This window comes from Larus michahellis, chromosome 1, assembly GCF_964199755.1.
Source record: "Larus michahellis chromosome 1, bLarMic1.1, whole genome shotgun sequence".
NCBI lineage: Eukaryota > Metazoa > Chordata > Aves > Charadriiformes > Laridae > Larus > Larus michahellis.
Window position 1 is genome coordinate 176,788,356 of NC_133896.1, and position 27,662 is coordinate 176,816,017.

Below are 27,662 nucleotides of genomic sequence, written 5' to 3' on the forward strand. Positions count from 1 at the left end.
TTAGCTGAGAAACTCTCTGAGCTCTATGGAATAAGTTTCATACGCTTGAGAAGCAGTTTGGGAAAGCTGAGGATAGCTTGCTGCAGAGCCTAATCTTTTTCATCTGAAATTATGACAAAATGAAAAAGTATCACCTTAAGATCAACGTAGTTTCTTAGCTGATCTATGGTATAGTTTTCAAAGAATCAATAAATCCACAAATCCTGCGTTTTATTGCAACTTTTAATTTAGCCACATTGCTTAGTAAAGGTTTTGGTATTGTCTGTCAAACATGTGATCTTTGGACCAAAATAACTCAAAAAGAAAAGGGGGGGAGGGGCAGCCGTCTTCTTTCCAAGTCTTTTTCCTATTCAACTGATTGTATTGTTCTTGCTAAAATACTCTTACTCAATATAGGCTGAATTATGGCACCCTTGTTCCTGCTGAGTAAGCTGTGGTACTCTATGTGAACAAGAAAGGGCTAGATTGTGACATCTTTGTTGCTGTAAATGTTGTGCCTCCAATACAGTCAGGAACTAGACTTCTTTTTCTCTCCTGCCCCCCCCCCCCCCTCCACCCCACCCCCCCTCCCTAGGTTGGAAGGTTTGAAGTCAACCTCATCAGTCCGGACACCAAATCTGTTGTGCTTGAAAAGAATTTTAAAGATATCTCCTCATGTTCTCAGGTAAGCGTTAATAAGAAGCAACATATAGCTCATCAGGAGAAAAGGAATTTATTTATCCTTCAGCCGGCTTGCCTTGCTGGTCTATAGAATCATTTAGGTTGGAAAAGACCCTTGGGATCACCGAGTCCAACCATCATCTCCACTCTACAAAGTTCTCCCTTACACCATATCCCTTAACACCACATCTAAACGAGTCTTAAACACATTCAGGGATGGTGACTCCACCACCTCCCTGGGCAGCCTGTTCCAGTGTCTGACCACTCTTTCTGTGAAGAATTTTTTCCTGATGTCCAGCCTAAACCTACCCTGCTGCAGCTTGAAAAAAAAGAAGGCAGCAGAAAAAAAGAAATGTAGAATACTTTTTCATCATTCTGTGCCGTTTTCTTTTATTTAGTCTCAAATGCTGTTTTTAAATAGTTTATCCTATCTAAATTACCCTGAATGAAAGTAAATTGCTGCTTTACCTCATTGGCTCTTTAATGAAAAAAAAAAAAAATAAAAATAGAAGGGGGGGGATTTTGAACAATTGTGACTAATGTATATACAAATCCTGCATGGAGTATGATGCATCAAGTTCTTTGGGGAGTACAGCTGAAGAAATTGGATACTAAATTGCAATTGCTTCATGAACACTTGGAGCAGATTTGAAGTATTGATTTGCCTTTACAAGAGCGAGAGCTGTTATTCAAATCAGGGCTTTCACTTACCTGGTAGCAGGTTCAAGTAGATGCTGCGCAAAAGTAAGGCAATGTCATTCCCAAAGAGCTTAAGTACTGAAAAGGTAAGCGCAAAATAACCAGTCTGAGCTGTGGTAGTGGCAACTGATCATTGGTCAGAAAAAAAAAAGTATAAACCATTTTGCTTTGGGAGAGCATTGGATGTAATTTTGGAAGTAGCTTAATCTCCATTTAGGATGCTCTGAGTGTGCTATTTCTGAGCAGCTAAGCTCCTGAAAGCCTCTGGACTGAAAGGAAGAGAGCATCAAATGAGCCCTCCAGAAAACAGCAGTTCACCTCCATCATTTTTTCTGGAGAATATGGTAATAGGTGAACCTAGCTATGTCCAGTAATAAATAAATTAAATAAATGTGTCTTATAAAGTTAAATGCCAATGCTAAGGGATTCACCTTTCTATCTTGCTGTTGTTAAGCATGTGTTACTTCTGGCACTTTCTGTTTTGAGATCTTATTTTATTACCTCCTTTCATTCACCATGCACATGCATCACTTCAGGCCTCCTTAAGCATAATTATTCTAGTTTAAAGTACACTTCCTGATGTGGTCTAAACCTGTATTTCACCCCCAAGTGCTTTCATTTTAATGCTAATAACAAATCTGCTCTTGCATGGCTCTGCTACTGATGCTAATACAAATTAAGAACTGGTCAGTACTTGTGATTCAAGTGGAGTCTTGAGCTACTGACTAAAGGTCCAGGCCCTTAAGTCGACTCTGCTGTTTAACTACAATTTGTATTACTCTTGGTAGAGAGAAAAAAGGCAAGTGCAAATTTAGAATGGGCCAGTATAATCAAACAATGATGTATTAATAGCTTTGTGATAAATACAGATCAAAGAGATTCTTAAAGCAATGGTAAGGAAAGCAAAATTTGCAGATGGCTTGAGTCTTCCCCTGTTTTGTGGGTGTACTGAGCTGAATAAAAGTGATACTTCAGCTTCATGTACTGGGCTCCGGTGTTGGATGTACATACTGGTAATTGACAAACACAACAGTCCTAAGCGGGGACAACCTTTGTTCAGTTGATTTTAAAGCATGGTGGAGACCAGCAAGACCATGGCAGGCCTTCCAGGCCTAGCTTTCCTTCAGTAATATAACTGTGTACAGTAAATAGTGGTAAGTAATGCTGTGTGTTGGGCTTTGGAGGTGAAAATTTTCATTCCACCTCTTCGCTTTCATTTGGAGCAAGGCATTTGTTATTTTGCCTGCTTGAATAACTCAAACAGGCACTAGCAATACTGGGGGGGGGGGTGGGTTGTTTTTTTGGTTTGTGGTTTGTTTTTTGTTTTTTAAATGCAAAACGGCTACTTCAGAGAAGTTGGGGTTTTTGTTTTCTATGTTCAATAGAAATGAAACGTTAATTTGTTCAAGACTAAGGATTTGGTTGCATAAACCTCATCAGTACTTCTTTTAAGAACTCAGTGCTAGCCACAGGGCTTCTCTGTTGTGGATTTACAGGGCAGTGATTTACTGCGTATTGTGAGACTGCAGCTTAGGAATGTTTGTTCTTCTAAGCTTACAAACACTAAAAAGAGATGTTAACTTCAGCTTCCATTCTGGATTCTTTTAGTCTAGTCTAATAAAGGTATTTTTATTTCATAGCTTAAGTATGGCTGATCTGCTGCATTAAATTATCTGCACTCCATATAATTGTCAAAGCAGCAAATACAATTAATGATAAACCCCTGTCTAGGCTCAGGTGTCAGACAGCTGTAGAAGTTCTCTTGTTGCAGCCTTGCTGACCTTGAGGGAACCCAGAACAACAAACTTAGCTCTTTTGGCATGAAAAGTCCAACCATCCTCTTAAAGAAATGTCATGGAGGTACTGTTAATTGAGGAACGTACTGTGCTATTTACACTTCAGTGGTGCGAGTGTCACGTCCGTCTCTCCCACAAGTGTTTCTCTGTGGAGACTGAGAAATCAGGCAGCAATAGACTTGTTCAGGCACTGTCAGCAGTGAGGGAATTGGTGTCTCCCTGAACCACCTTAAGTAAATCTGGTTTACTTGCAAAACAGAGGGCAACATTTCACTGTTACATAGATCAACATATGTGCATACATCTGTTCTTTTTCATTTTACACTTTTGAAGATTTCATGTGTCAGAGGAAAATGGGTTCAGTTAAGTCAGGATTAGTGTGGACCATATGCCATTTGTTCCATTTTAGAAGCTCTCTGCACCTTTGTCAAGTTTTGTTTAAGTAGCACAAGTGTAACTTTTGGAATTTTGTTTTTAAAAGCTGCGGTGTGTAGCGACAATATGTTCAGTCTGTCACGTAGTGCGTTACCAATTTTGTCTAGAGTGTTTTCTGTAGTGATAAGCAAGTTGTTTTTCCTCCTCCCCTCTTTTACGATATAGGTGTTTTCTTTGGAGATGGATCCAAGCAACTGAGTTCTGCTTTCTGTTGTATTTGAACTTGAGGGATTAGGCTTTCTTTTGGAGAAAATCTACTATTACCATACTCACATGATAAAAACATTGGCAAAAGCTTTAACAATAGTGAGTCATGTTCCATGAATTGAGACTGGGAATATAGTGCTTCTTAGGAAGCAGCTCACTTTGATCTTCTCAGTGCTGTTTTTAGCAAGGCAACATTCCCTGTCAAGCAGTTAGACTAGGATCTTGAAAGAAAACATAAGTAGTAATGTGTAGTAAGTCTTGAAACTTCTGGTATGTAACTGAGTCTCAAAGAATTTACGTAAGAATTCGGTTGGAACTCTGCATGTCACCACTCATTCCCTGCTCTTTTTGGTGTAGTCCAAACTTGTATTACGGGAAGGTGAAGATCTGTTGCTACTTTGACGCTACTCTAGTCCTATGTTTTAGTGTAGGCTCATTACGTCGTGTTTTCACTGCAGACGCAATTCCAAACACAACCTAGAACTCTTCTGTTCATTACCCTGAAAATCTGTTTTTTCCTAATGGAAGAAATTCAGGTCCGGGTCTGTTGCTGTATAACTTTTGCTTTGATTGTGTAAAGAGCTTTATGTAACGTTTAAATGCAAAAAGCAATTTAAAAGGTAGCTATTGTAGTTGTGAAATAGATCATTAGGAGTATGCATTTATAGTGTCTCGTATTTTTGTGTTGGCAAGTGCCGGAGCCTGGTAACCATTTTTAGGATCACTTTGGAAACTAAGCTTCATTATAAAATAGTCCACTAATACTGTTTTTAAACTCTTTTAGGGTATAAAACACGTTGATCACTTTGGCTTCATTTGCCGGGAATCTGTTGAACCTGGGTTAAGCCAGTATGTTTGCTATGTGTTCCAGTGTGCAAATGAGTCTCTGGTAAGTATTTATTAATGATCTTAAGCTTTCCATTGAAGCATGTCTGAGACATTTCCTAAACTATGGGAGTCTTACTCTGCCGTGTCAGCTGAGCCTCAGTGGTCACATCGTCTCAGATTTGAGACCTCAGCTGTGAATATGAAAGTGTGCAATAGGAAATGCATACATTCTGTTCATATATATCCATATGCTCGTACTCTGCTCATGTGTGTATCAGTAACAAATAGAAAAAAAAGCAGATGGGTGAGTTCATACATGCAGACTGTGAGCATATTTGGGCTCTATTTGATTGTAATTCTTGCATTTCTAATTGTTGAGACACTTGGTTCCCCATTAAACATGTCATTACATGTATTTGAATCAGTAACAAAGCTGATGATAAAACCCAAACATACTTTTCAGGGTAGGGTTTAAACTACTGGCCTGATGCTGCATGTGTCTTTAGCTTGCGTGCAGCTTTAGCATTTTCCCTGTAGCCTGTTTTGCTCATCAGGAGAAGAAAATAGCAGCATCTGATCAGAGAAGGAGGAAACCACAATATGTGTGGATGTGTGTAACTATAAAAAGTCCATTGGACATTTGATAAAATATGTATCAACCAACTGAAGTTCCACGAGCCAGTGATTTAACTGATACAGGTAGCTTAATAATGAGATGCATACAGGAAATAACTTCGATGACTACATTTTTATTTTAAAGCTTTGGCACTTTTAAAAGAAGTTGGTTTCTGTTCTGAAACATATTTGTTCCTGATGGCTGTGCTAACAGCTGCTAACTCCTTCTCGGCTAACCTTAAAAATCGCTAGCTAGTTGAAAATATAACTTGTTTATCCATTGACTAGCTTGAGAGTGAATAGATTTACGTCAATAAGACTTGTAACAGCTAACAGCCCTAGGTGTACAATGGTAGCTGAGGCTGCATTTTTATCAAAATGGGAGCTTGTTATAAAATTATCTCTATACTAAGAGAAAATGTTACGTCTGACCAATTGATAAATCTGACCATGCATAATTCAAAGACTTAGAATGTGGTGTATAAAGAAACCATGTATTTATGAACCTCTTTACATATTCTGGTACTGATATGTGTGGGTAACTGTAATATGAAGTTAACATTCCTGAGCTACTTTCAGATGCGATCGCTTGGACCCCAGTGACAGTCTGACTGTGGCAGGACAAAGCTGTAAAACCTAATGCTTTCTGGATTCTGTGCTGCCAGGCAGGCTATGTTGGTTGTCTTGTGTATATTTGCTCTAAACCTAGCTACAGTCTGTGCTACAGTTTTTCATAATTTCAGTGTAGTCATAATCTATATGCTTAGCACTGTTATGTGGATTTTCCATTTGAGAGGCATTGTTAACAATTTTTAAAAATTATCAGTCTGTGTTGCAATACGGATATTCACTGATCACTGTTTTATTGCAAAGAAGGGAGAGCACACAGAAATTACTGTAGTGCTTAAAACTGTGGGTTATAAATAAATAAATAAACGCTAAACACATTGGGGCACAAACTAATTCAAATTTTCACATTCAGATGCCCTTTTTTATTTTTTGTTTTGTTTCTTTTTCCAAGTGACAGACCCTCAAAAGTTCTGTATGTTTCCAGTGTTAGACTGTATGATCAAATATTTCAGCTTTCTTCTTCCTGCTTATAGAAAAAGCAACAAGCAAGAGCAAGGACCTGATTCTGAAGTAGAGTACTAATTTCTTTCCTAAGGTTGTTGTCAAGCTGTTGTCTTCTCCTTTCCATGGTAATGCAAAGATTCAAGTAAACAGCTTTTAATAAGCACTGTACTCCCCTAAAATACAACAGGGGAACTCCAGGTTCTTTGTATATAAGATCTGGGAATGTATTTGAATGAGTGCGAAGAAACGCTGTCACCTCGACCTTTCTTAACACAAAAGTGCTGGCGTGTGGGAACGTAGCACTCCTGTATTTGGAAGATCACGGCAGACTGCAAGGCAGGCTGGCGGTACTTAAAGATAAGTTGATGGTGTAATGAAGCTGGTAGCCAGTCTAGTAGCCTGGAGAAAAGTGAACTGCTGTGGGAAGCTTCGGTCTGCCAGCAGGATGGGTCTGTGGGGTTTTGTTCTAAAATGGTACAGCAGTGGGAGGAAAATAGTTGAGAAGGGAGTATGTGCAGTTTACGGGAGAAACTTGAAGCTAAAGAAAAGGAAATTAATGCTTTTTATTTAGCCAGCATGTATTCAAGCCAAAAATTCCCACTTGCACCTTCTCAAAACAGCGGCTGCCTGCCTAGTAAGCTTCGAGTAGTTGCAGTGAGATATTCAAAATTACACTCTACGAAGTAACAACAATTTGAAGATGGTGAGCATCCACAGAAAAGGCGGAAAAACTGGGAATACAACCTTGATCTCGTTTGAAGACAGCAAATGGTGTTATTTTTTTTTTATTGTAAAACACCTATCTATGGTGTGATTTATAAATCTAATTTGATGTATATGGCATGCATTTTTGTTTATATACTGTCTTTTCCCTCCTTCCCCTTTAGGTTGATGAGGTAATGCTTACCCTGAAACAAGCCTTTAGCACTGCTGCAGCTCTGCAAAATGCCAAGACACAGATTAAACTGTGTGAGGCCTGCCCTATGCATTCATTGCACAAACTTTGTGAAAGAATTGAAGGTAGCCGCTGAGTTTATTTTCTACTTGTGTTTTTCTGATTATTCTAGAATAATTTTACTGTATCTGTTAATTTCAATTACGTCAACCACGCACTTTCAACTTAAACAGTGTAAGAACAGAGGGAAAAGTATCCCAATAAGCAATTCGTACCATCACTTTGCACGCTCTGTGTAGGTAACAGCAGTAATGATACTGCAACTGAATATAGTATAGCTTGTGTTATAAATATATACTCTTTCAGTGTCCTACCTCTCTTAAATGTTAAGCAGAGAAGAAAAACCCACCAGTTCACCTTCTGTCTTTTTTTTTTTTTTTTTAATCAAGATGCATGCTTTCAAAATAGGCTGTAAAAAGACAGTTGTGATCAGAAAGGGTCTTGCTTTCTCATGTGTTTGGTCTTTCCTGTGTGGGATTATTTTTTCCTTCTTTGCATTTATTCTCTTACACACTTCAAAACCTAGTTCTATTATGGGAAATAAACAATTAAGTTAAGAGATTAATATCTAATGTAGAAAGTGAAGGCAACCACCTGGCTTCAAATGTGAATGCACAAACCTTTGTAGTTTCTCTGGAAGTGATGTATGCGAGAACACATGCAAAAAATCTTCCACGACAGAATTTCTAAAAAGCAGTTACTGTAGCAGGATCCCATTTTTTTTCTAGTCACTCCACTATGTCATCTTGTTTTATGCAAAAAACCCAAATACATTACATTAGGCTTGTATCTTCTGGTCTGGTGATGATAGTGCTGATAATTGCCAGTTCTCCCTTTCAGTAAAAGTCACTATTGCTACTTACCTCCCTCTGGTGGATGAAAGGCAAAGTATAACATCTTAGTGGAGTGAAATTCTGTTAGGTTGTGACTGGTATTTCCTGCGTTTACAACAGATATTCAGAAGTGATAAAGCTTAACTGGGAAAGTCTTCTGTCAATGAAAAACTATAGAGGCTGCTGTATAAGGCAGTGTAAGTGCCTTGAATACAGGTACTTGTGAGCCTGGGATAAGTATCTAGTGTCAAAATAAAACATCTTGCAGAGTAACGACTACCATAATAGTAGTTTCATAAACTTTGTACTTAGTGACTGAAAGACTTACTTTAGTGTCCTTTTCTTTTTATCCATCTGCTTTATTTAGAGTCTAGAAGTTTATCATAATTAAATCCAGGGCTTCATGACTTTGGAAAATCTTGATCTGTTCTGATTGCAATTCTCTATGAACGATATCCACCTTGGATGGAAAAAAACGTATATCTTCGCTGATTTGGGGGGTTTGTTTTCCCTACAGTTTTTGCAGCTTCGTAGGACGAGGTCTGTGAGCAAATACATACTTCATCAAACATCAGAAAGTCTTTCCTTTATTCTTAGGGCTGTTATGCTGCTGTTGCTTCTAAAAGTGTCGTCGGTTCTCTGGTATGACCTGTACCCTGCCCTTTCCTTGGGTGGAAATGCATCTAAACTTTTCAATTAAGCACATCTGAAAACTTCTGTTTGTCTTGTGCATTGAGTATCTTTCCAGTTATTTATTTTTTTTATATATATACACATATAAAATGTTTCACATACATATATTGCGTGAAACACATGTATATGTTCCTCTCTTCCTCCTCTGCCATACATACATCACTGGGGTAGGGAGCACAACCTTTTACCTAGGAGCCAGCTACTTAGCTGCCACTAGTTCTGTTTTTACTGCTGAAGAAAGGAGATGAAGCCATGTGGTTTAGCAAAAGCTGAAGTGTTTTGTATCATGGATACTGCAGATATACAACTGTCATATGTTAAACTGGTATAAGCTCAAATGCAGGTTTATATCTTCTATTACCATTTTTTCAGAAGTGTTTTGAGAGATCATTTGAGAATCTAGAATCTTTAATGTTCCTTTCTTTTCTCAGGACTCTATCCACCAAGAGCCAAACTTGTAATTCAGAGACATCTGTCATCACTAACTGATAATGAGCAAGCGGACATTTTTGAACGTGTTCAGGTAATATGTTAGATGCTGCTGTCTCAAATTTGAAAAAGACCATGTTAAAATGGACTAGATGTTTTTTATTTTGATTATGGTTGTTTTGTTATGTAGTTGATCTAGAATTTATTATTGTTCCACCAAGCATCACACTGAAATAGCATTCTCCAACCTCATGTGTCATACACTGCTATCGGAATAGTTTTGGTTCCCAAATCCACTGAGATGTTCTGTGTTCATACCCAGAGCATTTTTTTTTTTTCTGAGCTTAGATCTTCGTCTGTAAATGCATTTCCCTACTTGAAAGTGATGTGGGAATGAGTTGAGAGCAGGTGAGATATGCAGGTATCAGAGGTGATTGGAATTTGCAGAAGCTCCCTTTTGACTTATTCCGGGGCAAGAGGTGTAAGCAAGTGTACTCAAGCAGATTTAGGCTTCCAAATGCTATGCTCCTCTCTAGCTGCCTGAAGAAGGGAATGCCTGTTTGTTTTTTGTGGGTTCCTTATTCCATTTATAAGGCTACACAGTGGCAGACAACCATAGGAAACAAAACGTGTGGGCGTAAGGCTCCCTCCTCTGCACAGCCTGTAGCATTCTCCATGTGGAAAACTTTGGTCTGTTTTGCCCAGGAGCACGAAGGCACACAAACAGCAGTGCAATTTGACATGCTAATAGTACATTCTGGCATCTGGCATATCAATATATTAACTTCAAAGAATACACATATATGGAAGGGGAAAATAAAGCGAATCATGACTCAAAAGACAACTTTTTTCTTTTCTTTGGTGTTACTGACAGAAAATGAAGCCTGACAATGACCAGGAAGAAAATGAACTTGTGATCTTACATCTACGCCAACTCTGTGAAACTAAGCAGAAAACACACATTCACATTGGTGAAGCACCATCGGTAAAACTTATTTTTGTATTATTTCTCTTCTTCCTCCCACTTTATTCAAATGCAACCTTGAATACTAGCAGGGCCATTGCTAGAGTTTATCAAGGGGTAGCTGAAGCTGGGTATTGTAATTATGAGAGGATTGTGAAAGAGAAGTAAATTGATTTGATTTACAGTGGCATGCCTGGGTTTTTTTTTTTTTTAAGTTTGGGGGACAGGAAGGGAGGGAAGAAAAATAACCAATTATTTTTAGGTCTAGATTTCCTTACAGTGTGAGGATACCTCTTCAGTCCTTTTCCTCCCTCCCTGATCCCCACTCCCAAGCAGTCATTTCTAGGGGGAATAGGGATAAAGAGGGCATTGGTTTTTAGTTTAAACTCCAAACTCACCTAGCAAAGGAAATGGGTCGCAGTATTGTTAAATTGATGTGCTTTTACAAGTCTTTAGGGATGAAATGTGCCTTTAACTGTGGGGCTTTTGTGTGTTTGTTTTTTGGGGGGCTGTGGGGTTTTTTGTTCTGTTTTTGTTTGTTTGGGGTTTTTTATAAATAAAGGCCAGGGGTATGTTGTTTATTATGTAACTTGGTCCAGATCTAGTCTTTGGAGGTCTGCAATTGCAAAAAGAATTGCCAAAGCTGAATTGTGTCCTTGCTTATTTCAACAGACCATTTCTAACAGCACGATTCCAGAAAGCACCACCAGTGGTGGCAGGTTTAAACTTGACATTCTGAAAAACAAGGCCAAGAAATCCTTGACTAGCTCTCTGGAAAATATCTTCTCAAGGGTAAGATTAACAACTCATTGTCACCAGCTCTCCCAGATATCCTTGACAATGAAGACCTATCAGATTTTTTTTGTTTGTTTGTTTTTGGCCTCAGTCTGATAAATACTTAATGAAGCGATAAGCCTGTTGTGAAATCTGAGGGTTATAGCTGGGTTGATTGTGACTTAACTGTGCTAGAAAGTTTATGGTAAGGCCACACATAGAGAGGGGAAAAAATGTACCTTTTTCTGAATAATGAATGCTTGTTGTAGGTGGCTGAGCGTTATCAGATGTGCTGCTTCAGATAAAAAAGATAATCAGGATGGCTGCCTGATCCCGTAAAGGGACATGCTAGCTTTTTTGAAAGCATGACTAAGTGTGCCTGCATAAACTGGAAATCTTTCTGTTCTGAGAAGTAATGCCACACCTCTCATAGCTAAAATTACTTATATCGGTCACTAAGAATCCTTAGAAAGTAGTGACAAAGTTGTCCTTTTGCAGGGAAAAAAAAAAGGCAATAGTTTTTTTTTAAAAGTGTTCTTCATTTTAGTGTTGCTAGCCAGGTACGATGTGGAATTGTAGATGGCTATGGTTTTAAACTAGAGCAGGGTAGGTTTGGATTAGACATTAGGAAGAAGTTCTTTACAATGAGGGTGGTGAGACACTGGAACAGGTTGCCCAGAGGGGTGGTGCAGGCCCCATCCCTGGAGACATTCAAGGCCAGGCTTGATGAGGCTCTGAGCAACCTGATCTAGTTGAAGATGTCCCTGCTTACTGCAGGGGGGTTGAACTAGATGACCTTTAAAGGTCCCTTCCAACCCAACATATTCTATGATAATTACTGGAACTCTCTTATATTACATAGCCTTTTAAAGAAGTCTGAGTTGCGAGTGTTTCTTAGTGTCCCCTGCTCAGTAGAGAGAGTCCTGAAAGCAGAGAATAGGCATATAGAGGAGTAACTGAAGAAGGCTGGGTGCTGGGATCCAGTATGTTTTTACAGGGAAAGTGTGATGAGCTGTGAATACTGGATGGCAAGGTCTGAATATAATTTGGAGCAGTGAAATTAAGTTCCTTCTGCTAGAAACTTTAAAAGTACCGTGCTAAATTAAGGCCTAAGTTACACTTGTCCTGCACCTTATGTGGGTATGTCATAAAGTAACCTGCAAACATAGTATGCCACAGATGTTACCTATAAATAAAGGAGGCAAAATATTTGCCAGGGAGAATCCTTAGAACTGTTTGTGATGAAGGTTAGATGTAAATTTGACCTAGGACTGAAGCTAGCATTAAAACTGTCCTAGTCAAATCTGGCTTATGTTGTGTAGTGAGTTTTACACACTGGGGACTTGGTCTGAAGAGAGAGAGAGCGCACAAAAGAGAGCAGTGGCAGTCAGAAGATCTGGATAATTTCAGCGGTCTGGAATATCATCAAATGGTGACAGCTACAGTCATGCCTGTGCTGAGTCTGATTTCTTTTCCACATCTAAAGCACATGTGACTGGAAAGTGATCTAGCTCTGACGGTGGGTCACTAACCTTGCGGCGCCTGTGGAACAAGCGTACATCACTGGGAATGACAAAGTAAAGCAGCCCTGCTATATACGGACATGCTAGCACTCTTATGTCAAGGAAAAATAATTTAGAAATGCACTGCTTAAGTTGAAGGGTCTCTGAAGGGAAATTGCTTATATATTGTTGTTTCTATAGTATGTTCCTTCTCACCAGGGCCACTGTGACGTGCTTCACGTTGTAGTGAAAGGATCTACGTAGTCCATGATTGTGTTCAAGAGAAATGGACACGCGAGTCTGGATTAGGGCCATTTTAAGTTTGCTATTTATGCAGTGGACTTGCTGTTGTGAGGAAGTTGTCTTAACTTGAAACTGCAAGAGGTCAGGCACAGCAGTATGTTTGTAATCAATCGTGATGCATATAGGGGTTCATCCTTGCAGATCCATTTAAAAGTTACACAATTCAAGACAGAGAAAAATAATTTACAGGGCAGCTGAACCACTAATTGTTTGGCTAAAGCAGGTATATATGATGAGTGCATATATACTGTGTTGTGCATTAGTGTGTTCTACAATGACTGTTTCAATAGTTCTTACTCTTCATCGGGCTATTGCAACAAGCCTAATGGATCATGGCTAATTCCTAAAGGTATTTAGGCACCAAATACCTATTGGTGTCGTGGGTTTTCCCCTCCTTAAGCCAGCTGCCAATCACATGGTATTGATGTAATGGGATGCTAATTATTGCCTGACTTATCATCTTTTTTTTTAAAGTGTATTTAGTAACAAGGAGACCAAGAAAGAAATTCAGTTTTTTAAAAAATTGGTATTCAGCATCTTTTTTTTGTAGATAAAAAGTTTTAAGTAAAAAGTAAAAGTCAGTATATGCGGGGGAGAGACTTACACAGCCTCAATCTTAGCAAAATTAGAAATAAGTAAGTAGTAACCAGATATCTAGGAACACTTTAAGTGGATGGCTTCTTAGCTAGATAAATAGCATCAAGTGACATTTTAAGCTACTTGAAGTAGCTTCTCGCTACTCACCATAGGGAAACGTGCTGGGTTCTGTGCTCAGTCTTCCCTTAGTCCCAGAGGAATGTCACTTTTTCACTTGTTTGTTTTGCTGGACTGATCTTATTTTTGTGGGATTTGAACTGAAAACAGGCTGTGGCTCCCTAATGAGGTACCTCAGAAAAATAAATATAACCTCTGTTTGACCTTATGAACAGATTTCTTCCAGCCCATGCTGCATTAACCGCTTCTGTTATTGTTTTTTCTGAACCAAAAAGCCCTTCTTACAGTGCCAAATGTGTGTGTTTTTAAAGCTAGTGAGAAACTTCCAAGTTATCCTTTGCTTTTGTTTTATTGTGAGGGTCAGTGAAGAGATGTTTCAGGCAGAGTATTCATTGGTAATGAGCTTAAATGGGATAACGTACTTAAAGGGCACTCTAAGTCTTGAAAATAAACCTTACCAGGAAAAAGTAGGCTAAATAAATATTGCTGATGTTGATGTAACTTCCCCTGTAGTTGCAAGCATACCGTGAGGAGCTGTTCCTATAGTTTTCCTAAAACTTGGAATACTTTTCCCCTGATAAAGTACTGAAAGCAACTTACTTCAGCAATTGGAAGTGTCCAACAGCAGACATCACCCATGTTTCATAGGAGTGAGTTAGCAGTGGAAGGTAGTCAGAAGTATTGTGGCTCTGTCACCTCTTCCTGTGAAACAAGATGACTGTTAACAATTTTGGTAAGGATCTGCTAATGCTAATTTCTAGCAAATTTGCCTCAGGGTTATCTACATTATAATTGAACAGACTTGTTTGTATGTGGTGCTATTTGGTTGGATTTTCAGCCAGAGAGCGTTTTTTTTCCCCAGCTTTAGTGCTTTCATTACTTTTGCTGTGGTGGAATTAATTTGTCTGAAATGTCTAGAAATGGAGTAAATTCTCTGTTTAGATCGTAGTATGTCAAATGCATCTGTTAGCTGGAGTGCATGCACGGTACTGAAGTCTGGAGCTTTTGGAACTTGACTGTTCAGGCCAACTCGGCTATTTTGCCTCAAATGGATCAAGAAATACTCAGTCGCTTCAGACAGCGGAGCTGCAGGTTTAAAACTCCTGGGAACAAGCGGGGAGAAGATACAGTTTTGCCAGCTAAAGATGTCACTGCCTGTAAAATACAGTACTTGCCCCATGATCTGTGGTCTGTGGTTACGTCAAATGTGTCACGTGCTTGAACTGTCCTGTGTTCACCTGCACAGCTGTTGCCATCTTTGCTTAACCTTCAGAAAAAGAGGAAAAACACCAGATTAAATTACTTGCCTTTTTTCTTGTAGGGAGCCAACCGAATGCGAGGCCGCCTGGGTAGCGTGGACAGCTTTGAGCGCTGCAACAGCCTTGCTTCTGACAAAGTATGTAAGGAGCTTAGTTAAGATTGGCATGTTTTGTGCACGGGTATTAACGAAGCGTAAATATGGCACTCCGTTTCAATTTTAAGGAAGTAGCACAAAGCACATCAATTTACAAAACTCAAATTTCCACTGGGAGGTGGAAGGTGTAAGAAAGCCGGCGTATATGTTGACTCGAAGCTTCAGCTTTAATCTATTGCCAGTCCTTTTTTTTTTTTTTTTTTTTCTTCTATGCTTCCCTTGCTTTTACAAAAAGCAGGGAATTTCTGGTCAGCTTCTGCCTTGTTTTGCTGAAGTAATTAAAAAAGGTCATATCTCAACGAAAGGAAATGCTCTGAAGGTGAAGAATCCTGAAGAATCCTTTCTGTAAGTAATAGTTGCTTTAGGAAGTAAGAATTTTTGACCTAAACCCAGCTGTTGGGGATGCTGCATGGGCACGAGCGGGCGGAACTCCGTTCACTTTCTTTTTATTTCCTGTTTTTAATGTTTTACCTCACATGAGGATTGGTTGTTGGTTTTCCCAGGAGGTGAGGATTCTGTTATGGTTTTCCTGCTACAGTTACTCATAAACTGGCTGTGTAATAACAGCCGCTCTTCCAGGATATCGCTATGACGGTACAGGAAGTATGCTCGCGATATGTCGAGGAAACTAGCTAAAAGCGGTTTCCCTAATCTTGTCAATTCCTGTTTTTTCCCGAAAGAGACAGAGGTCCAGTAGCTGGAATGCCGATCCCTGTGAGAGGATGCCTAGAGTAATTAGTATGTTGTTTGCATTGTATATATATTTTTATTCCTCCCTCCTCTTTCTTTTTTTTTTTTTTTTTTTCCTAAAGAAGGACGCTGCTGGTTTGGAGTAAATTACCAAAGGATGTCTGGTTTTGGCGATAATTAGCATACAATAGGCCATGACCAAGAAAGGGGAGAGGCTTTGGTGCCCCGATGTGGCGCACGACCCGTGGGGTTAGGCGGGAGCTCTCGTAGGGCGCAGAGCGGCAGGCCTCACTCCGCTAGCACTTCCTTTTAGGACGCTTCGCCGGGCGATTCCCCGCCAGCTACTCCTCCGGCGTCCCCCGTGTCCTCGACCTGGCAGCCGTTTCCTGAGGAAGATTCGGACTCCCCCCAGTTCAGGAGGCGCGCGCACACCTTCAGCCACCCTCCCTCCAGCGCCAGGCGGAGGATAACCTTCCAGAACGGCAGATCCCAGAGCGTCCGGTCCCCGCTGCTGCGGCAGAGCTGCGTCGAGACGACAAGGTGAGTCAGGGCATGCCGTGCCACACGCCTGCTGTCTGCTGCGATTTCGGTACATGAGTCTTACCCATGTTCCTCCTTGTGGAAGCTGTTTCTGCACTGCTCTGAGTTTTATTTATTTATTTTCAGCCTGTCTTCTCTCAGTAGTTTGGTGCTTTGCAGTAACTCAATAATCCCTGAATTAGTGATTCAGGGGTAGCATCAGTCTGGCGAATTGATCATCAGGCTGGATGCCGGCGCCAATCTGTTTGTTTATTTATTTGTCGCCTCTGAGCTGAGCCTTTTTGGCAGTGTCTGTAGTCAGGCCCATTGGAGAAGAGGTCCTCACGGCTTTTAACTGCAGCGATGATAGCCTGCCGGTTTTATGCCAGGATGCAAAAGGCACTGACCGCTTCAAGTGTCAGTCGATGTGTTAGCCAAGCTCCCAGAGAGTATATCCAGAATTAAAACTGGTGAGGAATATCACAAGTGGACTTAAAGATTAAACACCTCCACTGAACTGTGAGGCATGCGATTTCCCTGTTTGCCTTTCTCCGGAGCTTCCCTGTGTAACTTCTTTCCCCTTCCTTTTTGGAGACTCTCCAGATATTAATATGTGGAACACTGTTCCTTCAGGAGTTCCTCGCTCAGTCAGAAGAGGTCCCCACAGTTCATCGTGGCCCTCTTTGGTTGCACTTTCTTTCTCTGCCTCCATCCTTGCTATTCACAGTAACTGACGGTGCAAACTCCAAAACCTTTTCAAGATTCAGGCTCAGATGAGCTGAATTTTTCCTGTTGGAGGATCATTTTCTCCAAACTCTACTCATCTGTTTCAGTGCTCGGCTGCAATTATGTTTTTTGTGGCCTTTTTCTAAAAATGGTTTTAAATAATAATTTCTCACCCATTTGATGTCTAGATCAGTGTGAATGCTGAACCAGCTTGTAGAGAAAGGCAAAAAAGTTTATTCTGTTTAAGAGAATGGGTGGGGGGTGAAGGGTAAGAAACTAGCCTTGAAATAACTTTGTTACATTGTGTTTCTGAAGAGATAAATAATGTGTTTTTTACTGAGATAAACTTTGTTTTGTTTTTTTTTTTTTAACACTGACCATGTTGTATGCAAACAGGAAACCCTGACAGTTCAAACTGAAGGACTTGCTGACTTAACTTCTTTATGATAACTTTTAAGAAGTCGCTGATTAAATGGCATCATCAGCAGATTTTCAGTCAAAACAGTTTGTAACAACTTGGTTCTAGGCTGGGATTTTTCTCTCTTTCCTTTCCTAGTGAGGATTAATCAAGTAAAAGAAACTGAATTAATTTTTATGTCCCCCTGACACTTGTTACTATTATTCAGTAATGTTTAACTGTGTAGTAGCAATATCTTTCTTGATTTAAACACTTCACAAAAATGTATCCAAAAATATTGCATTTAAATAGTCTCTACTTTCTAATGTGTTCTAGCAATACATCAGTTTTCTCTTGCTCTTGTAAATAAACAAGAGCAAGAGAAAACTGAAGGGGAGAAACAAGGTGGTTCATGTTATTGTAACCAGGTTTCTAAGAATATTTTCTGAATGTTTCAGAGATTCTTTTTCTGAATTTACTTTGAGAATAAATAAGGCTAAAGAAATAAGGTGGTCTACCAGTTCTGCAATGTCGTTGACATGTTTCTTAAAAGAAATCAGCTGTAACAGCTGATTAGTATCGTCAGGGAAACTGCCCAGTAGTGCACTTGGTACATTTTATCTTCTGGGAAACAAAGTTAACGTAAGCCAAGATGAGGTACTTGGCCAGTATCTTTAGTCTGGATGTTTTTTTTGTTGTATCCGAATCCATGCTGACCCATCTGCTATGTTCTCTTGTTGCCTGCACAGCCCTATTGTAGAGGTTCAGTGCACTCTCAAAGAGAGTGGATCTGCGTCACCTGGTCTCCCCTCCTCTGTCTCTGCCCCTTCTTTCCTGAAAAGCTTTTACCAGGGATCAGGAAGGTTGCTCCAGCCCTCAGAAAGTGACCTCTCCAAGAGGTGAGAGCATTGTCTCCTGCCTAGTTCTTCAGTACCAACAGCTAACAGGATTCCCGGTTAAGCTGGGAATGCAGCACGTGAGGTTCTCTCACTCTGCCTTGTGCTCCTGCATTTCTAACAGACTTCTAAGTACTCGGTGCAAATGGGCGAACAGGCTTTTTGGCCAAAAAAGCCTGTTAAAAATAGAGGCTTGTCTGTTGACACCTAGTAGCTGTGACCCATTTCTGTTGCAGTGTTGCAAATCTGCGGCATTGGTTTGTCACTTGAAATGCAATGGTTTTTAGCAGCATCACGCCAGTTTAATGCTTTCTCTGCTGAATGCAAACCAGCATGTGTTGCTGTGATCGTTGGCATGTGAAAATAAAAGAAGAGCAATGTGAAGAGTGTACAATACTAACATGGGATGCCTGTGCATGAGGAAGGGGAAGCACCAAGTTAGCTGGATGATACTAGCTGTGAGATGTTCAGAGAGAGCCGGCAAATAACTTCCAATTGAAGAGGAGTAGGGAAGAAGCGAAGATACAGCAAGAGGTTTCTCACATCAGTGTGAAAGACTGAGTATCTGAATGGAAGTCACACTTCTTTTTACTGTAAGAATAGGCCCTCCTTCAGGAGAGTGCTTGAGGAAACGGCGTATGGGTTATTTTTCTGAAGTGGGCCTGTAGTGAATAAGGTGGAGCTATATGGTGAATAAGGTGGTCAATGGTTTTGACCTTCATGATATTTTTCTTCTAGTTGCTGGCCTTTTTATTTCTCTTCTGTCAATGACAACTCCTTTTTCCTTTGTCAGTCTCTCCTTGTTCGCTAAACTATGCTTGTCTTTCTGGTACGCTTAATCTCTGAGTGTTGCTCTCCCCTCATTGTTCCCAGAAGAAACCTGTGGCGTCGAAGAAGGTGGTTTTGTGGCTGGTTCTCCCTGGAAAAAATAACAGTAGATTGCATTCTTACCTCAAACAAGTCTTGATGAGATCTGGATTCTGAGTGTGTTAGGACATGATGATCTCAGTTATATGAGATAGTTGTAGAAATTTTTAGTGGTGCCTAAGGAAATTTTTTCACCTTGTGGAGTACAGTTTAGAATCATAGGATAGTTTGGGTTGGAAGGGATGTGTAAATGTAGAAGTAGGCATTTAATATCACCTGTTCTAAACCTCGTGTCCAGTAATAGTTACTATATAAGTGAATTGAATGTCTAGATTTTCCATTCCCTTCTACACTGCAGTAACTCTAGACTTAAGTAGCAGGTGAATTACTAAAGAAGCTGACGAGTGCACACCAGAGTGTGCAGAGAAATGGCAAAAAAATAACCTGTCTCTTACAGACTACCTCTTATTTGAGTTCCAGTCCAACTTTGTTTCTGTGTTCCCTTCAGTTGGCAGACTTGGTCCAAGCTGAACCAACACCTAGGTCAGTTTGTACAGGCAGCTGGATCCCATTAAACCTATCTTTCTGGATCTGTGGAATGGAGGTATAGAGTATTGTACTAAAACTGTACTTTAATGCCAGCTAATTCCAAGCTGAAATTTCTGAGATACTACTCTTTCTGGAATAGGTTATGAATGCTAGTAGAGATATTGCATTTCATTGTAATGGAGTTTTGAACTGTAAGGTTGGGAGATTGTCAAATTAGGAGTAATTCCCAGAAGACCACCCTCTTTCTACATAGGTTTTATCATGTACAGGTTTCTGATACCATTTAATCTTTAATTTATTCAAAAACTCTTGTGAAAATGGGATCTCATTAGCTATAGATCTTGCTGTGAGCAACTGGGCCTGAATTGTCATCGTAAGGAAATTGCGGTAGCAAGGGTGAAGTGTTGGCATCTAGTTGGGTTCATGAAGTGAATACAACAAATACAGTCAGAAAGACACGCTGAGTGAATAATGCTGATGTGGTAAGAGTGACTGAAGTAATCCAGCTGTCACTTGAACTGGCTAATGGAGAATGAAATTTATTGTCCAACTGATGGTGGCTGAAACTCCTTAAACTTTCCCTGATTAAGCTCGCAAATGTGTGTTGTGCCATCAGGTTTATGAATGAGACGAAGTTCAAACTTTTTAACAGTGTGGTTTTTCATAGAACAGTTAAGAGTTGGAAGGGACCTTAAAGATCATCTACTTCTGACACCCCTGCCATGGGCAGGGACACCTTCTATTAGACTAGTTTTGTTTTTTTCCTGTGGGTTGGTTTGTGTTGGGTTTTTTCTTTTACTTTGGCTATTTTTCACAGAGAGGACCATCTTCTATACCCGTAGGCTCAATGTGGGCTGTTCTTACCATTCTCATGTGAGTGTCTGTTGGGTTGGAATTGAGCGTGGTGTAGCAGTCCTTTACAATCTGAAGACTATAGGCTGTTTAACTGTTAGGAACCCTAACTAAAACTCTCTAAATTCCTCTCTAAGAATAATCAAGGTTACTGCGCATTTGTAAAGCGAATCCTATCCACATTGCACTGGAGAAAAATTCTTTATAGACCGACTTCCCTTATCATGTAGCTTTGAGATTACATGTGATGCAACAGGCAGCTTTTCTTGGTGTTCTGGTGAACTTTGATATGCAGGAGCAAAGCCAATTTCAGTCAGAATTCATTTTAGAAGGATGTTTGATTTGTAGCAGTCAGATGGGCCTGTGCAAATAACACCAAGCCAAGGTCAGCTGGGGAGCTGGGTGTTAAAAAGCAGTTCTGCTTATTATATATGTGTCTTTATGTATTGGCCACTCTGTAGAAGAGGATTCTGATCCATGTTTACATCACATTTGGCATATGGTCACAAACTCAGAAACTGATAACTAGGGTGTTGGAGATACAGAGGCTCTCACCTGACTGTAGACATCTTCATCTCATCTAATCAATGGAGAGAAGCTGGTGTTTCTGCAGCACGGTTGCTCTCATCCTAGTGAATATTCTGACATTTACAGACCTGATCTTGCCTATTTATCTACCTTCCTTCCTGAACACTAATGCAGCCAGTTGTGCCTGTCATGGGGAACATCTTCGTTTCGAAAGCATGAACCGTGCCCTAAAGGTGTCTTGACTTCATTAAAAAAGAAGCCTCGGTTGACTTGTTGGGATTTAAATAGCTGTGTTGGAGGTACCTAAAGCCAGGAGAAAAAAAATTATTCTCCAGTTAAGTTCACTATGGTGAAAGACATATCTTTTTTTCTTAATGTTTGTGGGGAGGCTGAGCTTTCTGAGGTTTAATTCTAATGATCACTACTGTGATGCTTTTTGTAGAAGAGAGAAAACACAGTTTTCGGCTTTAAGGAATGAACAGCGCAGTAAAGTTGCGCATCAGCATGATGTTAATAGGTGCCTTCAGAATATTTTTACTGCATTGTCAATTCATTTGTCTAGAGAGAATTCTAGGGTGGAAATAATCTTGCCTTTTGACAAGTGTGTTGTGTAGTGTTTTTAAACTTCCATTTGTGTAACTTGTGAAATTTCTGGCTTTTATTCAACAGCTAATCATGAAAGCTAGGCTATTGGAGGAATCTGTTTGGGTTTTTTTAATATAAAAATAAAAGCAACACTTTTAAAAATGAGACAACTTTCAGCATAGGTTTGACTAGCCCACACTGTTCATTGCATTGTTATGCAAGGATAATTTAATCTGATTTATCGCCACTTGAATTTGAACAGATTGCTTTTTGAAGACAGCTTTATTTTTCATGAAGAAAGTAAAATACTTGACAATGTTCTTTAAACAAAATAGCGGAAAGTAATTATTCAGAATAAAAATATATGAGAGGAGTGAGAACCAACAGAGAGGTGTAAACTGATCGGAACTAGTTTTTCTTCTTCCCGGAGGGGAAGAATACTTCATGTATTAGACCTACATATAGGCTTTTGACAGTTTTAAGTCCTGGGAGTTGAAGTATTAGCTGTCTTTCTGTACTTGATCTGAGTGATTTTGTACCATCTCAGCCTCCAAATTGCAAAGTAGGTTGGGTTGATTCAATTGCTACTCAGAGCAATCAAGAGAAATTGAAATGAAAGTAACTGGGGAAAAAATGCAAGCATTGGCATGAGCTGCAACACTACTCTCGAGTCAGTTGGCTTGCATGGACTCAAGTGCAAAATAATTCTGATAAGTATTGTGCAAAGAGTTCACAATAAATGGGGTAGCTTCGTGGGGTTTTTTGAATATCAGGCTTTTGGAGCATTTTAAAGAACAGTTTTGGAAAGTGATTTAGGTAATTTAATCCAAGCAATAAGCATGTTTGTAATCTGAACAAATTTTTGGGGGTTTCTTCTTCCTGCCCCCCCCAATGGTCAGATATACTTTTGTTCTTTACTCCCACCATGTCTAGAGGAACTGTATGAGGTGTTGCTGGCCTGACTGAGCAAAGCACCTACCTGCCTGGCTGTTAAAATCCACGGCTACCTTAAAACCTGAAGTAATCTTGCAAATATGACCGAGAGTGAAGCCAACCAGTTAAGTTTAGGTGTGAAAGATGGTAAAGTCTAGGAAATAAGTATTGTGCAGCTCCTGTTTCAAGGAGGGGAATATTTAATTGAGTTAACTCGTCTGGTTTTTTGCACCAACCTTCTGAACCATTTCATCACAGGATAGGAGACATTACTGTTTGACTTCTTACTGCTTTTACTCTGTAGGGTATTGTTTCACACCTTCAAATCTGATGTTAAGTTAGGACTTTTCTGTCTGTCTTGAAATGAGGAAACTTTCTTTGCTCCCTTTCTAGCCTCACTTTCCTTAAATCTTGGTGTTTTCACAGGTGCCCTTGCCTTCCAGTGAATATGGCAAGGTGTGTACATGAGACTTTCAGAAGTTTTCCTCTAATTCATGCGTCAGACAGCTCTTTGAAAGCGGAAGTGATTAATGTTAGTTGCTTAAAATGCCAGGAGAATTTTGGAAGGGAAGGTTTAACAACAGAAATGTAGATCCTCAGAACTGTACGATTTGTACACTTTACGAGGTAGCACATGTGACTAATCCATCCCACTGCAAATTCTGCAACTCGGATGATGTAAACAGCTTTGTTTCATACCCTAAAATAGCCACTCTTTTATTCTGACTTTCCTGTAAATTTTACTACTGTAAATGGAGCACTATTCCTAGGACTGTCTGCACATTTAGAGGCACAGTAGCTGAATGTAGATTTTTATTGGGTTTTTTTTACATAGCAGTAGAAAGGAAGTTTTCATTCCCTTGTTATGTGGCTTCTATTTAGTAAACCCTGGAATGACTCAGTTTTTGTGTTCTAACATGTGATATGTAAGACTTGAAATAACAAGAAGTGGTTTCATTACAGTTATTTATAAAAACATTAGTTATAATGATTAATATATCCAAACTCAATACCTTATTTCCGCGAGTTGTTGGGCTGAAATACCTTTGGAATACCTCTAGATTCAAAATCAGTTTTGTAGTCTATGTTTAGCTAGCACAAGCAGTGGTTACCCCATCAGCAAAGACTGTGTAAGAGTTAGCCAAAGAAGATTGTCACAGGGTTTTCTCGTGCTGTTTTGCTTAGTGCAGCATGGGGCTCTACTGAGACCGCCTACTAATAGTACGATGCGTCGGGAACTGAGGCACTGTAGAAACTAAATTGGGACTAGAGAATAATTCAGACTGTTACCCAGGGCTCCCAGCCCATAGCACTGTTCGTAGTGGGGAGCAGGGGTGGTGCTTTACTGCTGGGTAGGTGAACTTGAAGATATGATTGTTTCTCTGCCAAGATACGGAAGCAGGTTCTGATACCCGTGTATGGCAGCGAGTCCAGTGTGCTCACTGAGGCTTATGGATGTCAGGGAGCTGTTGTAGATCATTATTATAGGGACAGCTTTGGTCACCAAAAAGGCCAGTTCTAGTTTGATGGGTTATCATTCAGCACAGAGTACTTGGTATGAAAAGTGCTGATTGAAATGGTGTAGCTTGGTAGACTAGTGTAGCTGAAACTTCACAGTGCCTCTCTCACAGATCTCTCCTTTTGTGCAAGCCAGATGTGAGGAGACAAACTGCAGCTGGCAAACTGCGATCACCTGCCAACTGGCTTACCACTAAAAACATAGTGAACACTTTACGTGCTGGCCTTTCCTTTCATCTAACTCTTTTTAGAGACTCTGCACCTGTAGCGTGGAAATTTGTCACAGGATGAAGGTTTGTGTGTAACTGCTGCTGTGTTGATGTAGCAGGTTTCCCTGTGATGAAGATGAAGCTGCAGACGCAGCTCCCTGTATTTGATACTGTATTCTAAGAAGCCTGTAGTTGTGTGTCACACTGATGTTGCATGGAAGGATTTGTGGCAGATAATCAATCTACCCATTGCTGTACAAGATCTGTGCACCTGCTTTACCACCAGAAATGAAAAATGCTGAAATATTTCTGAAAATGGCTCAAGTACTTCTGAAAGCTTAATGTCCTTTCCTCTGGCAGTAGTCAGTAGAAAGGTGTGCTTGGTGTCCTCTTAAAAAAAGCTTCCCTGTATCCTCTCCTTGCCTCTTCCAGCAACATAAGCTACTATTAAAATTACTTTGTAAATACATTTCTACGTGGTAACTGTGGAGAAGATCAGCTCCTTTCTGGTCATTGTGATGGGAGCTGAGACTGCCCTTTGTTGCAAATTCTCTGTTCCTTTAGCTGGAGATGCTGATAAAACTTGAGGTCATCTGACCCCATTTGTGCAAAGTGAAGCATCTGCTTCTTGAAGCACTGCAAGGAGGCTGCATGAGAAGGCCAGAAGACTGCCTCCAGTGAGATATTCGCCTTTGAGCTCATTGTGCCATTTAAAATGGCACTAAATGGAGCGTTGTGCTCTGCTAAAGCAACGTGTGCTTTTAAGGGTATTACATCAGATTGCCCCTGTAAGACTAACTAACATATGGCAAAACAAAACCCATTGCTCTCAGTTTTAGAGGCTAAATATTACTATGTTTTCCTCTTAGCTTTTCAGAAAGTTTAGCTTTTATTCTGAGCTTCCAGCTGAGCACTGTGTGAATGCTATGAGTTCGTCTTGGTGGTATGTAGTGCAAACTTCACAGCACTGTGTTACAAGACAATAATTGGGCACTTCTGTATTCGAGGTGAAGCTCGCACACAGCACGCTTTGCCTTCTGAAGCTTCCCAGCAAATGCTCCTGCAGGTTTGGCTGTACGTTAGACAGACTTAATAAAGATTATTTTTTATTTTTTCATCCAAAGATGATTGACTTTGATCACGCCGTCTGCTTTTTCTTTCCTTCAGTGATGGGGAGGGAAAGAAAAGAACATCAACCGTCTGCAGCAGTGAATCTCTAAATGCTGTGGGGGAAACACTCACACCTCGCCGCATCTCCTGGCGGCGGAGAATATTCCTGCAGGTAGCTTCACCTATGAATAAATCTCCTTCCAAGATGCAGCATCCAGGTCTGTGTGTGCTTTTAAAGAAAATAAACAAGCACTTGTTATGAATAGTTATTACTGTAGTGAACTGCAACATGTGAAAATAGGAAAAGGAGAAGGGAGTCAGCTTGATGCAATGTTTTTGCTAGAACCTCACTAGTGATCAGTTGTGCTCAGTTGGCTTTAGGTCTGTGTTGCTTTGAACAGAGGATTCTGTCATCAAAATCAAATGAATTGCAGTCTGCCGTGGCTGCACTGGTAGCAAGGAAATGAAGAACTGCCTCTTGCTGACAAAGATACTCTCCTTAACAGTTAGCAAATTTTTACCCTAGCCTGCTTACATAATAGTTTTTGTATTTTATGTAATAGGGTTTGCAGAAAATGGCAAATTTTCTGCCTTGTCCTTGTACTGCACATAGCACTTGATGAGTGCGTTAATAATTCTTATAGCTTTAGCTCATTTAAGGTAGAAACCTCTGAAATATCTGAAATCCTGTTATGTTGATAAAGTCACGTTGGTGGAATTCACAAACGTAGGTAAATGACAAAATATAATTAGTGACCATAAAGGGTGCTATAGCAGTGCCCATAGTGCAGCTTAGCAGATGGAAAAAGTTGCTTTTAGTATAGAGCCTGTGGTAAATCACAGCAGTAAACGAGCTCAGCTGTAAAGGGGACTTTATGGATAAATGCCTCTAGAAGGAGCTAGCAGGGGAAAGGGTTGAAATACTGGGTAACCCTTTATTTCACTTTATTTAACTATAATGATATTTAGTTTAAATAAAACACTTTATTTAAAAATACTTCTCTACTGTTGAACTGCATTTTCTGTCTTTGGAATCGGCGCCTCGCTGCTGAATGTGGAAGACAACTATTTTAGTTCTGCTGTGACTTAGATTTTTTTTTTTTGTGATATGTCAAAAAAATAAGAGTTTCCTGTAATGGCTTTCTGATTCTTTGCAGATGGTCATGATGGAAGTGAATTGTTACCATTATCCCCTCTTGCTCCACCCTTGGAGGAGGACCCTCTTGTTCTAGTATTGCAAAATGAGGATGGTCCGGATAAAACTGGAGAGAGGAAAAACTCAGAAGAACTACAAAGTCTGTGGAGAAAAGCCATCCATCAACAAATTCTGTTACTTCGAATGGAAAAAGAAAACCAGAAGCTGGAAGGTTAGCTATTTAGAAAATATCCCTAAAAAATATTCCAAATTTTGCTGCCTAAAGCTGAAAACTGTACTGGTGTTGGGCACGTCAAACAGAGGTGTGATTCTGTAACTTTTTGGTTAACAGTTCTGGAAAGAAATGTGTTTGCCCAGTTCTGTCTCTCAGTCTACCAGGTTCTCTGTCCACCTGCCAACTCTTCATGAGTCACCTTAGTTAAAGAAGAAAATGGTAACTTTTCCTTTTTTAGTGCGTGTTAGACAAAGGTTGCTACAGTCTGTGTTCTGGCTGACTAAGTCTAGGAATTCTAATGCGATGTGGAGTCAGGAGAACAGATGCTGTGTGAACACTTAGGTATGGTAAACGTTACCCTCTATATCTCGTTTCAGTCCTTTGCAGCACATGGCATTTCTCTCCAGGCTTTCTGTCCTTCTTTAACCACATCACAGTGGTAATTTATAAATATTTGAATCCAAATATGATTTTTGAGCAATTGGCTCTTGAGGTATGTCAAAAAGCGCATTTTTCAGAAGATGAGCACTGTATACTGAAAACTGAGTGCTGTTACTGAGGGATCTGAGGTTGGCCTTGCTGACTTGTCAGCTGCCTGAGCGTCTGGCTAAGATTTTGGGGGTTTTTTTGACTGGTCAAGACTCGCACAAATAGGATGCAATATCTCTCCTAGCATATAGAAATTCTTCAGTATAATAGACTAATAGCTTTTGTTGCAATTGGAAAATTTCAAATGCACACTCTGCAGTCACTGCCCCCATCTCCTCCTGTGTGGCGTATAACCTCATATATAGTAGTCAGATTCTTCAAACAAAACATAATGATCTTGTTGAGGTCAGTTAACTCTTTTTTCCTTCTTTAGTGCTCTTTACTGAGAAGGCGGGGGAGGAAAGAAAAACAGCAGGACAGAAGTCTTTCCATGTCCCCAGAAGGTGTACATCCTTGAATGTATTTCCTACACATGTAGAATATTTCTTGGTGCACTCTCCACAGAACTGTGTGTCAACAGGGAGACAAA

At 40.0% G+C, this 27,662-nt stretch overlaps 1 protein-coding gene across 4 annotated transcripts in view; it reads left to right on the forward strand.

The window, feature by feature from the left end:
* The window catches only part of TBC1D4 (TBC1 domain family member 4), a 114,090-nt gene that overhangs the window by 69,186 nt on the left and 17,242 nt on the right, over positions 1–27,662 (forward strand). For 2 of the 4 annotated variants that reach the window (XM_074563846.1, XM_074563855.1), the window contains exons 3-12: positions 575–664; positions 4,582–4,686; positions 7,202–7,334; positions 9,227–9,318; positions 10,099–10,209; positions 10,861–10,980; positions 14,803–14,877; positions 15,899–16,125; positions 25,332–25,492; positions 26,432–26,641. In XM_074563846.1, coding sequence (XP_074419947.1) covers positions 575–664; positions 4,582–4,686; positions 7,202–7,334; positions 9,227–9,318; positions 10,099–10,209; positions 10,861–10,980; positions 14,803–14,877; positions 15,899–16,125; positions 25,332–25,492; positions 26,432–26,641 — 1,324 coding nt within the window. Of the gene's footprint in view, positions 1–574; positions 665–4,581; positions 4,687–7,201; positions 7,335–9,226; positions 9,319–10,098; positions 10,210–10,860; positions 10,981–14,802; positions 14,878–15,898; positions 16,126–17,976; positions 18,127–25,331; positions 25,493–26,431; positions 26,642–27,662 lie in introns of those variants that run through there. The other 2 variants (XM_074563837.1, XM_074563865.1) reach the window with 2 other exon arrangements.